Here is a 12,855-nt window from a genome sequence, read left to right as displayed (position 1 = left end):
GCATAACACAAAGACCCCATTACAATTAGACAAGACATTATGCAAAACACGGCGATTTGACAAGTGCGCAGTGCCTTAAATTTCATCGCGTTGACCAGAGACAGCACTTGCTTTCACTGTGTTACTCTCTTTTATTATTGGCCAAACACACACGAAAGAGTGCTGCAGAAGTCCTGTCACACATTCCTCAAATGCGTAAATGGGCATGAAGTGTTCAGGGGTGGGAACACATGGTCCTACCTGCTCCGTGTTAAGAGGGAAGGTCTAAATGGGTATCTCAGTGTCTTCTGCTCAACATGCTTAGAAGCCCCTTTAGACCATGGGTAGGCAAACTATGGCCAGGGGGCCAAATCCGTCCCAATCACCTTCTGAATCCGGCCCCTGGATGGTCCGGGAATCAGTGTGTTTTTACATGAGTAGAATGCGTTCTTTTATTTAAAATACATCTCTGGGTTATTTGTGGGACCTGCCTGGTGTTTTTACATGAGTAGAATGTGTGCTTTTATTTAAAATGCACCACTGGGTTATATGTGGGGTATAGGAATTGGTTTTGGGTTTTTTTTGCTTTCCTTTGGATGCACAAAGAGGTATTTTGTGTTCCCACTAAGCCAGCCTTTGGTGTTCTTCCAAAGAGGCCCCAAACTTAATTTTAGAGATGAGACCTCCCAACCATTTCAAACTAGTTTCCTTAAGGCATCAGGTTTTCTGCCCAGCAGAGCAGAAAACTGACTGGGCAGTGAGGCATTCTGCCTGGAATGGGGAGAGCCAGTGTGGCATAGTGAAGAGAGCTGTAGCCTCAAGTCAGGCCTTTCCTGTGCTAAAGCACTCCCAACATGTCTGCCACAGGAACTGCTGTGAATTCTAGAAGTTTCCAGGGTATATTATAGGCCACATATTTGGTTCGTACAGGGACCTGGCCTGGCTTTTTGAGTCTCACCACTTGCCCTGTGTGATTAAGAGGATATTCTGTGAAACACCTCCATGCGTGTGTGTGTGTGTGCAAGGTAAAGTTGGTAACCGTGGATACACTAGTTTCCAAGGAAGCATGTTCACCATTACTGGCTTTTTAAAATCGAGGTACCCCTGCTAAAATTCCAGTTTACCTCAGGACTTTCTGAAACCCTTTAGTTTCCAAGGAAGCATGTTCACCATTACTGGCTTTTTAAAATCGAGGTACCCCTGCTAAAATTCCAGTTTACCTCAGGACTTTCTGAAACCCTTTAGTTTCCAAGGAATCATGTACACCATTACTGGCTTTTAAAACTGAGGAACCCCTGCTAAAATTCCAGTTTACCTCAGGACTTTCTGAAACCCTTAGGATCTCTTGGTCTGGGAAGACTTGAGTCAGATTACCATTGATCATGGGTTCCAGTTATGGGCTCCTTTGAAGGAAGGTGCAAGGTATAAATTAATTAATGATGATGATAATAAATAAATAAATAAATGCCCTCGGATCCAATGTGGTGGTGTGGTTAGGGTGTTAAGTTACAACTGAGGACACCCCTCAGTTATGATGCTTCTTGGCTGTCCTTGAACCAGTCACTTCCTCTCAACCTAATTTACCTCAGAGGATTGAGGTGACTTTAAAAAAAAATGAGAGGGGAGAATGATGTCCCTTGCCTTGAGCTCCTTGGAAGGAGCGTGGGCTATAAGTGTAATAAAAAAAATTCCTCGGGTTGAAGTCTCCTTCGTGCCTCTTGAATATGAAGCGCCCTGGGTGGCCTTGGACAAGTAACTCTCACAGGTTGGTTGCAAAGATAATGAGGGATTTAATTCCCATTAGTGCTAACCTGCAAGCAGATGCCCCTTATACCTGCACCCCTGATGAGAATACTGTGTATCTTAAGGAGTGGATATCTTAAGGAATGGAGAAACTGGACGGGGGGGTTAGGGTTTCTCCCTCTGTTATAATACAGTGGTACCTCGGGTTAAGTACTTAATTCATTCTGGAGGTCCGTACTTAACCTGAAACTTTAGCTAATGGGGCCTCCTGCTGCTGCCGTGCCTCTGGAGCGCGATTTCTGTTCTCATCCTGAAGCAAAGGTCTTAACCTGAAGCACTATTTCTGGGTTAGCGGAGTCTGTAACCTGAAGCATATGTAACCCGAAGCGTATGTAACCCGAGGTACCACTGTACTAGAGCCAGGGACCATCTAATGAAGTTGAATGTAGGAAGATTGGGGACAGACAAAAGGAGGTGCTTTTCCACACAGTGCTTAGCTAAACTGTGGAGTTCACTGCCAGGAAATGTACTAGCTCCTGCCTCTCTGAGCTGAAGTTTGCTGCCACCAGCTCTTCTCCTCCCTCTGACTTTGATGCAAGGACCATTCTCAAGGCCTACAAGTGATGAATATGAGTTATTGAGGTGAGGGAGCATCAAACACATACCTGCCCGCCCTTAGAAATCAGGGTGCTTGCTTTCATCCATTCTCCTTAGACCCAAAGAGATATAGCATAGGACCAAAGAGATGCTTGAACAGTAGAGAGAGGGGGGAAAGGGTTGCAGTCAGTCAAGATCTTCTCACAGAAGACCCACTGAAGTTAAAGCATTGAAGTTTTTCATGCCCATTCACTTAAATAAATAAATAGATAAATTGTGAGGTCATAAACATAAGCACTCACAGTAAGATGATAGAATCCAACTCATATAAGAGTCTGTCATCTATCTATCTATCTATCTATCTATCTATCTATCTATCTATCTACCATCTATCTATATCACATTCCCATCACTGTGAGAACAACTTTTACTTTGTCTATTGGGAACGTGGCAGAAGCTACATGGTCTGTCTGCCTCTAGAAAATGGAAGCTGAGTGAATGCAGATCTTTAAAGGCTGGGGGTAATGCCAGATGCAGGTGGCACTGTGGTCTAAACCACTGAACCTCTTGGGCTTGCCGATCAGAAGGTTGGCGGTTCGAATCCCTGTGACAGGTTAGCTCCCGTTGCTCTGTCCCAGCTCCTGCCAACCTATCAGTTCAAAAGCATGCCAGTGCAAGTAGATAAATAGGTACCGCTGTGGCGGGAAGGTAAACAGCATTTCCATGCGCTCTGGTTTCTGTCACGGTGTTCCGTTGTGCCAGAAGCGGTTTGGTCATACTGGCCACATGACCCAGAAAGCTGTCTGTGGACAAACACTGGCTCGCTTGGGCTGAAAGCGAGATGAGCGCCACGACCCCGTAGTTGCCTTTGACTGGACTTAGCCATCCAGGGGTCCTCTGAATACTAGCTATTGGGACTCACAAATAGGGACAGCTCCATTGTGTTCAGTTCCTGTTTTGGAACTTCTCAAAGGCATCTGGGTGACCAACTGAGAGAACAGGAAGCTGGACTAGATTAGTTGGGCCTTTGGAGTGATCTAGCAAGTCCTTTCTCATATTTGTATTATGGACATATCTTGGCCATTTCCCTGCTCTCTAAGCCTCTTTGTTCTTGAACCTTCCCTCTGCAGAAAGATCGTGGATCGAATCGACCGGGATGGGGACGGTTTTGTGACTCAACCTGAGCTGAAGGAATGGATCAAGCACACTCAAAACCGCTACATCTACGAGAACGTGAACAAGAACTGGAAGGACTATGACAAGAATAGTGATGGCCACATCACCTGGACTGAGTTCAAGAACGCCACTTATGGCTTCTATGAAGGTGTGGGCGGAGGAAGTGCTGTGTGTACGCACAGGAGAGTGGGAAGGGTGTGTAGCGGATGTAGGCCACCTGGGAGATTTCGGCAGGTTCTAGCTCAGCTCTGGAGTCAGGTGGAAGAGCTGTTTAGCAGGAGGGAATGGCTAGCATTGCAGCATATATAAAAAGCATCTTGTGTCCGAGTAGTGTTGTGGAGTAGCCTGAGACCCCAGGCCAAAATACGTCTACATTCATTACATTCTTTAAGGAACTGGAGTGAATGGTAAAATTCTTTCCCCCGTAACATCATCCTAGAACATTGGAAGAGGGGAATGCACCCACCCCCCACCAAAATTGTGGAGGATATTTGAAGAAAGCTCCTCTTTCTAAGAGGGCAAGCTGAAAAAAAGGGAAAATCTCAGAAATCCTCTCTGGTGTTGGGGGAAGGCCTTTTAGATTCCTGAGGGATTTTAGCTTGGCTCTGTCTTAAATGTCCAGTTATCTGGGGATAACAGGCTCCAAATGCTCTCTGATCTGTTTACGCCAATAAGTTTCTAGCAAAATTGGCTGATGGGCACAAAGACAAGTGCTCAAGCTAATCTGCTTGCTCTCCATCACTTGTTGCTAGCAACCTAGTTGTAGCTGGCCAGGGCTCCCAGGGCTGGCCTGCTGCCTTGGGAGGGAGGGAGGGAGGGAGGGAGGGAGGGAGGGAGGGAGGGAGGGCAAAACATTGGCCTCTCTCTGCTTCTGGCAGTTTTGTGACCTCCTAGTGCTAGCTCTGAGGAAACAAGCTGGCTGGCTGTGAGAAGCCAGTTTCATCTCCCAGAAATGCACAGAGGACTCACTGGCTGACGGCTGGTTGGGAGATGGCTACATTGGCCCCATTAACCATCAGCATTATTACAATTGGGGGGAACCTTTGCTGAACCAATGAAAAGGTTGGTGCCAAGCAGGCCTTCCTAGAGAGAGCATTCCATTAAACAAGGGGCTACCACAGAGAAGGCTTGTTCTATTGTTGTCACCCTCTGGGCCACCCTTGAGAACGGCCTCGGATGATGATCTTCGGTCTGTTGGAACATGCCAAGGGGTCACATGCAGCCCCCGGGATGAGACAAACCTCTTCGGTGTCTTCCTGATGAAGCACAACCCCGGGACACATAAATCATCAGTCCCGGTGCACACCAGCGACACATATCTTGAAGACTATGTGCACACTCTTATCAGCAGAGTTTAGCAGAGTTTTGGTGTGTGCATTCTAAGTATTTATTAAGCAGTATATACAGCACAAAGCAATCATGGCATCTCTCCTCTTTCTTCTCAGAGAGAGAGAGAGAGAGAGAGAAAGTACAAAAGTACAGTAGAATGGAAGAGATAAAACTCGCTTCCATTCTCACACTTTCCAAGCCTAGAAAGTAAACACAGACATGTGATATAGCAATCACATATCCAGCAACGGAGGAGTGAAATGCTAACAGTGTCCTGGCAGGTTCATATGGGGAAAGCGGAACATCTGCAGCAAGGACTGTCACCTAGTCGTGTAAAATCCCACTGTGATTTAGAACCCTGGAAAGTCAGGGTTCTAGATCGTGCAGGGAGCAGAAATAGCTCCCTGCTGCACTATACTCCCAACGGGGGGAGAACCAGTGATGCAAGCCCTTGCTCTCCACACCCCACAGTGGGAATGCCTGTGTATGGCACCCTTGGGCTTCACATGTACTTCTTGTCTTTGATGCTGTTAGGAGAGGAGTTTGGCGATCTGGAAGACAAGCACTCCTACCGGAAGATGCTGGCCCGGGATGAGCGGCGGTTCAAGGCAGCTGACAAGGATGGGGACATGACCGCGACGAGGGAGGAGTTCACGGCCTTCCTCCACCCCGAAGCATTCGACTACATGAAGGACATTGTGGTGACGGTGAGGCTGGAGATGGTGAACGCTTGGTGGGAGGAGAAGGCTCTGGTAGACTTGGGTTGCACACACGCTATTCCTTTATAAAGCACATTCAAAATGCATTTCCCCCTTCAAAGAATTCCGGGCATTGTAGTTTAACCCTCTCAGAGTTACAATTCACATAAACCGTTAAACTACAGGGCCCTGAATTGACTCTTCCCTTGTGGCTTTCAGAAGACTAAGCCAGCTAGGGGTCCCTGCCGGACTTATCACTGCCATACCGAGAATGCCTCGTGCTTCCCAGTTGACCAGGGACTCCTGCCCCGGACCTCAGACAAGGTCTGCACAGGCCTAGATGGCAGCCATTTTGTGTCACTCTTTGTATCCCTGCATCCAGTCCAAAACCTCTTTTTTCCTCTCCACAACTGGCAATGACTTTTTTGTGGGGAGGCTATGCCACCACTGGGGCGTTGGTGGTGCTGTGGGTTAAACCACAGAGCCTAGGACTTGCCGATCAGAAGGTTGGCGGTTCGAATCCCCGCCACGGGGTGAGCTCCCGTTGCTCGGTCCCTGCTCCTGCCAACCTAGCAATTCGAAAGCACGTCAAAGTGCAAGTAGATAAATAGGTACCGCTCCAGCGGGAAGGTAAACGGCATTTCCGTGCGCTGCTCTGGTTCGCCAGAAGTGGCTTAGTCATGCTGGCCACATGACCCGGAAGCTGTACACCGGCTCTCTCAGCCAATAAAGCGAGATGAGCGCCGCTAACCCAGAGTCGGTCACGACTGGACCTAATGGTCAGGGGTCCCTTCACCTTTACTTTACCCCACCACTACCACAACGTCCTTCTAGGTGAGCTGCTAAAGCAGGTGGAAAGCAGCTGCGGCTCAGTAGCAGAGCACTTTGGCAGAAGGTCCCAAGTTCAATCTCTCTGCCATCTCAAGGCAAGGCTGGGAAAGAACCCCGCCTGAGACCCTGCCAGTCAGAGCAAGCAATACTGAACTGGATGGAGCAAGTGGCGAGAATGGTCTCTCTTCTGCATAGCAAGAAACCATTTAGTCCTCCTCAACTCCACCCCATTCACTTTTCAGGACCTTTCCACATTGCTGCAGACGTCCCATACCAAACATTTGAATACAAATCACCTCTTGCAACGGTTGCTGTTATTTCTTGAGTTTCGCAGGGCTCTGCTGTCCTCCATGCACAGGTCTCTGTGGGGAGGAAGATGTATCTCCTGTTATCATGATCCACTACACTGGTGTAAGCTGCTTTCCTTTCCGCCCTGCAGGAAACCATTGAGGACATTGACAAAAACGGGGATGGCTTTGTCGAAGTAGAAGAATATCTTGGTAAGGTGGAATGAAGGGCTGTGAATGCACAGAATTTGTTTCTTTGCTCACCTGCCTAATTTGGCTCCTAGGAAAATGCCCTGGTCATAGGACAGAGCATAATAATTGTTATTTATGACATAGGAAGATAAATATTTATTTTTTAAAGAAATAATAATCAAATGAAGTAGGGTGCTGCCAGACTGTCAGTATTCTGCAGGAGGCAATCAACAACTACAGAAATTTTGCAGTTTGAAGCGACAAGGAAATGGCATGCAAAAGTAGGGTGGAGAGATTATTAATGAGAATACATGTAAACACCCCACAAGCAAATCGAGAGGAATGCTTACTGCCATAGAACCACAACAGAATGTTCAGTAAAGACAGGGCATAGTCTAACCTCCGCATAAGCATTGTGCAAGTAAATCAAGATGGTGAGTGTTGAATAGAATGCCACCTGGGGGAGCCTTTCAGTAAGAACGGCAACACAAAAAACCTCCAAAATCTGGTAGAACGGGTAGCTTAGCTGATTTGCTAAGACGATTCGAGTCAGTCTTTCCAAATCATGCTGAGTGTAGCCGGTAGTTGTGAAAGGCTGTCCTCCATTTTCATATATGCTATTAAACAGTGCCATTGTTGTCCAAAGTCATCGTCCAGCCCTTTTGCTCTCTCATCTAAGTTGTTGGTTTCTCTGGGGCAGGTTTCTTGTGGGGAGAGGGAAAAGATTGTCTACCCCCTGCCCCTTATTGAACAAGGACTTGGTTGACTTGAGAGAGAGGCCACTTGCTTTGGTCTTCCCAAATAATGGTGGTAACTGTATTTTAGAAAAATAACATGTTTATTTACTTATTTAGCTTATTATTACCATTGATATCCCATTTTTCCTCCAAAGATCTCAAAGTGGTATGCATTCCCTCCCCAATTTCATTCTCACAATAACCCTGTGAGGGTAGGATGAGAGATTGTGACCAGCCCAAAATCACCCATTCTTGGCAAAGTTGGGATTTGAACTGTGGTCTTCCGCGTCCTAGTCTTAACACGCTAACCACTACACCAAACTGTTTTCTGTCTTCTGACAAGGCGACATGTACAGTCCTGAAACAGGGGAGCCCGAACCTGACTGGGTGAAGACGGAGCGTCAACAGTTCTTGGATTTCCGGGACCTCAACAAAGATGGCAAAATGGATCGGGAGGAGATCGGGCACTGGATCTTGCCAACAGACTATGACCACGCCGAGGTGGAGTCAAAGCACCTCCTTATCGAGTCGGACAAGGATAAGGTGAGGGTAGAACCAGGCACGGAAAGGAAACCAGAGGGGGAAGGCACTAGGATTGTTTTGCTTTTAGTAGACAAGGAAAAGAGAGAAAGATGGGTGAGTTACAGGCAGAGTTGGATGGGGTGAAGTATTAGAATAGGAGAGATGAACACCTATGTGCAGGCAACATGAGCTGAAGCTTTTTAATTCCTAGTACTGATAGGGTGACTTTCATTCTAAATCTCCTGTCCTGTAAGTGGGAATTTAGAATGGATGAGTCTCACCAGAAGGGATGCTTAATCCTTTCCCCACCAGCTATTTCTCTGCTTCCAAATTGTGCTTGCTTCCCATGGGGTTGTCCATATGCCTGCACCTTTATAACGCTGCAAGGGAGCGAGCCCATTTGGCAGAGATGAGCAGAAGCAGAAAAATGGCAGGTAGGGAAAGGATTAAGCACCCCTCCCCTAGGCACTTTCCCCACTCAAAATTCCCTCCTCCCATAGTTGCCTTTCTTACATAAAAACAGAAGCAAGACTCCTGACAGCTGGAGCTGCCACCCCCATACTTTCTCATCCGAATGAAGGGAGAACCATTTTTTTGGGGGGGGTGCCTCACTATTCCTGACCCTGACCTAGCCAGAACTCCTGCTGTTGCTTGTCATAGCCATTCTGCCTCAAACCAGAGGCTGTATTTCTCGGTTTGAGAAAGATGGAAATGGGTCTGTGGTTGCTAAGCAACCACAGAACATATTTCTTATCTCTGGAAAGTCAGAGCTAATGGGCTTGATCTGGGGAGAAAGCACACAGTCAAACTCTATCTATGGGTACAGGTTTGGCTCAGTTTTGACTAGCAAGGGAGAGCTTTCCTGTTTGAGTATCCCGTTTTGGTAAGTGGCGCAAGGCTATAAACAAAGCCAGTTTCTGGAGCAGGAAATCTAGATCAACAATGTTCAGTCCTGCCTTTGATGGGGTCCCCCCCCCAGTTCCCCAATGTCAGACAAGAAACGGATTTCATCCTAAGGAGGGATATTTTCAATTTGCCCATCAAATGAGCTCATTAATATTTGGACTAACTATGCTTTGAAAATACCTTTTTGGTACCCTCTGCTGAAAGCCTCTGCACTTCTGCCCAAGGGAGGGTAGAACAGAGGATCTCAAATAGCTTTCTTGCACTTGGGGTTGCAGTATCTCTTGGTGGGGAGCAAACTATTCTGCTGGGCTTAAAATGCAATACAAATTTTATCAGGCTGTCACAGACCTGGTAAAAACAAGTGATAACCATACAGGGTTTTTTTAAACTCTGCACATAGTTAAAAATATATGGTACTTATATGAACTAAGGACAGAAGCAAGTTAAGGTACAATTAAAATACCGAATTCCCTTTATGGGGTAAACTTTGCAGCAGAAAGAAGAAATCTAGCAATGTTGTTCATGCGAGACAAATATATAAACTAAGTACCATTCAAAAGTCCTTCCTGGCTATTTTAATAGGACAGGAACAAACAACCTATTTCGTTATCTTTGTAAAAGTTGCATACAAAAGGAGCATGTGTTAATACCCCAAAACATGTATTAGTACCCCAAAACAGTCATCTAGAACAGCAGAAGGCAGGCAATTAAATCTAGCCCTAAATTTGTAAGGAGTTAAATCGGAACATTAGGATTTAGGAGGAAGCATTCTGCCTTCCGTTATAGTGGACATTTTGTCCAAGGCTGTGGCAAGCTGCCCAAGTTCCTCTCCCAAGTTGTCCATTATATAAAGAGGCAGGAGGGAAGCTTGCAAGTAACCGAATTAGCAACCCTTAGACCACCCTCCACAATTCTCTTCCTCCAAGAAAAATACATGCCTACACAGGTGTACGTCCCATGGAGTTCAGTGCAGTGTATAACCAGGTAGGTTAGTAAAGGACTGCAGCCCTGCTAGATCGGACTGAAGGCTTCTGTTCACACACTGGCCAGCCATGTGCCCATGGAAAGTCTCCCAAGCAGGGCATGAGTGAATAGTGCTCTCCTGTCCTTGATCCCAACAACTGGTATTTGAGACACGCTGCCTCTAATATAGCCATCAGGACTTGTGGGCATTGTTAGGTAGAATTCACAGAGGGTAAGACTAGCCCCCTTTTTACAGCTGTCCAAGTTGGTGGCCATCTCTGCATATTGTAGTGAAATTCCAGAGTTTATCTAAGGACCTAAAACAGCAATCCCATACACAAGGGATGGGGAATCTGTGGCCCTGCAAATGCTGATTACTCCATTCCTATTGGCAAAACCTATTTGGTGTTTCGCAACTTTCCGACTAGTTGCAGTACCTTAGCCAGACCTAGCAGAGTACACGCAGAATCCACGGAAGCAATTGGCGATTTGGCTGCAGACAGGATAGACGAAGCAGGAACCAGGAACTTGTAGTTAGGTGTTTATTATATACAGTGGACTATTTACAAGAACAGAACACGGATCTTTAGCTAGCTCTCTCATACACGACTCACAACTCCCACACTGAACTACAGAACTCTGAACACTGAACTAACATTCCAGTTAGTGGGCCATTAATTATCACTCCTTTGAGAGAGCTTGACCAATCAGGGAGCTGTCTCCATGCCTTTGTTATCACCAGGCAGACTTACTCCTTCATGTGACCTTTTGGCTGTCTGCCAAACCTTAATTGACACTGTGTGAGTTGCTGCACGTATTCAGATTCCCAACAATTCCATCGTCCCTGACTGCTGGCTGGGGCCGATGAGAGTTGTAGTCTAGCAACACCTGGAGGGCTGCATGTTCCCCATCCCTGCTGGACACACACAACCTAGGAACAAATCCTACACACATAGGATTGCACACATTCTCAAAGCACGCACATAGGATTGCAGTAAGTCTTAAAATGAGGGAAGAATAGAAGGTTTTATAGAAGGTTCTTTCTGTATTTCCTGGTTGTTGAGTGGTGTGTGTGACATAGCTATTAAGTGTGATGGTGACATTCCTGTTTTCTCTCATCTGCCTTCAAATCTTGAACAGGCAACTCGAATGATTCCAATAATCGAGTCTATTGACTAACGTAATTGACTAACAAGGCAAATGCAATTTAGGGGTGGGGAGTTCAGAATAAAATTACCAGGGGTGTTAATTGGGTTGTAATTCTGTCCTTCTCTGCTTGCCTCCCTTTTCTCTCTCTCTCTCTTCCTCCCTTTCCTTTTCCATCGCAGGATGACAAAATAACCAAGGAAGAGATTTTGGACAATTGGAACATGTTTGTGGGGAGCCAGGCCACCAACTACGGCGAAGACTTGACAAAGGATCATGACGAGCTGTGATCCGAGCGGGAGGGGAACATACACTAGGGCACCCTCCTGCAACTGAGGGCCAAGGGGTGGGGTGGGGGACAAAGCACACTCCAGAAGGAAATTTTGTTCTTATTTATTGGTATGAGGGCCTGCTTAAGCTTTCTGAGAAACCTAGTGGTGGCTGGCATACCTGGGTGGGTTTTCTTTTACACTCCATTCCTGCTCGCCTGCACACTACCATCTCGACAAAGCACTGTGAAGCTTGCTACACTACAAAATTGTGTCTTACACTCCAAAGGACGAACAGAAGGCGGCAGCTTAAATGTTATGCTCAACCCACCTCCCCCCTGGCTACTGTGGCATTCAATCTATTCTGCAAGGGCTAATGTTGTGTTCAATGTTTGCGGATCTCAAGGGACCCACTGACCCTCAGATAGGCTCCTGCGCCTGCTTCTCTAAGGGGCAAAATTCTAACACACACAAACACAGTGCTTCCCACAAGCCCATTTTACCTTTCTAACACTCACCTGGGACCCTCTTGAGGGCGCAGATGACCTGAAGAGGGTCAACCGAGAGCAGAAAACCATCAGCTGGTAGTGCATACTAAATCACCTCCCACAAGCCACTTTTCGTTGATGTAAAACAAGTCGCGGGCGTGTTGCCTGCAGCTGCGTTGTAATGTCTAGTTCGCCCTGTGACTCGGATTAAGCATTGCTCTCTTGAGGTTCTGTGGTTCCTCTGTTTCCCCTTCCTCTCTAGGATGGCAAGCTTTCGCGGGAGGAGTTTGTGGAGTTTCTTCGGCAAAGTATCGCCAGCGCCAAAGACTATGAAGAAGCAGTCAAGACGCTGAAGGGCCACCAAGAGCTGTGACCTCATGACTGTAACACTCTGGATTATTAATAAAACTATTCCCCACCCACTCCTTGATTTTTATGTGGTATGGAAAGACTTAATGTGGAGGGCCAAAGGGAGAATAAAGCTGCGTAGGACTAAGAGTTTGGAGAGAGTTTGGATTTGATATCCCGCTTTATCACTACCCGACGGAGTCTCAAAGCGGCTAACAATCTCCTTTCCATTCCTCCCTCACAACAAACACTGTGAGGTGAGTGGGGCTGAGAGACTTCAAAGAAGTGTAAGTAGCCCATGGTCACCCAGCAGCTGCATGTGGAGGAGCGGGGAAGCGAACCCAGTTCACCAGATTACGAATCTACCGCTCTTAACCACTACACCACTGGAGCTCTTCCCCACCCCCCTAGAAGTGTTTGTTTCAAAAAGGACACATTTCCTAATCCTCATCCTAGTTTAAGATGGAGGTGGAGCTGTTCACCACAGCTCTGAAATTTTACAAAGGCAACAGCCCACAACCCACTTACTTGAGGGTAGGGTTGGGCGATATGTTGTGGTATCGGTTTCATAATTTTTTTACCCAGCAATATATAGCAAATTGTGCTGTGTTCTATACAAAAATCACAACATGAGGAAAACCGTG

The 12,855-nt window shown here is 46.7% G+C and overlaps 1 protein-coding gene across 5 annotated transcripts in view; it reads left to right on the top strand.

Moving 5' to 3' along the window:
- RCN3 (reticulocalbin 3) overlaps positions 1 to 12,285 on the top strand; it is a 28,160-nt gene extending 15,875 nt beyond the window's left edge. For 4 of the 5 annotated variants that reach the window (XM_081884290.1, XM_081884292.1, XM_081884294.1 and 1 more), the window contains exons 3-7: positions 3,450 to 3,643; positions 5,359 to 5,531; positions 6,793 to 6,853; positions 7,913 to 8,112; positions 12,126 to 12,285. In XM_081884290.1, the coding sequence (XP_081740416.1) occupies positions 3,450 to 3,643; positions 5,359 to 5,531; positions 6,793 to 6,853; positions 7,913 to 8,112; positions 12,126 to 12,236 (739 nt within the window). In that variant the 3' untranslated portion in view covers positions 12,237 to 12,285. Of the gene's footprint in view, positions 1 to 3,449; positions 3,644 to 5,358; positions 5,532 to 6,792; positions 6,854 to 7,912; positions 8,113 to 11,288 lie in introns of all 5 variants that reach the window. The other variant, XM_081884291.1, reaches the window with a different exon arrangement.
- The last annotated feature ends 570 nt before the right edge of the window (positions 12,286 to 12,855 follow it).

The sequence above is a fragment of the Podarcis melisellensis genome, assembly GCF_964234715.1.
Source record: "Podarcis melisellensis genome assembly, chromosome: 13".
In the NCBI taxonomy this organism is placed as follows: domain Eukaryota; kingdom Metazoa; phylum Chordata; class Lepidosauria; order Squamata; family Lacertidae; genus Podarcis; species Podarcis melisellensis.
The sequence above is the reverse complement of the archived record's forward strand: the minus strand, read 5'-3'. Positions and strand labels throughout refer to the sequence as shown.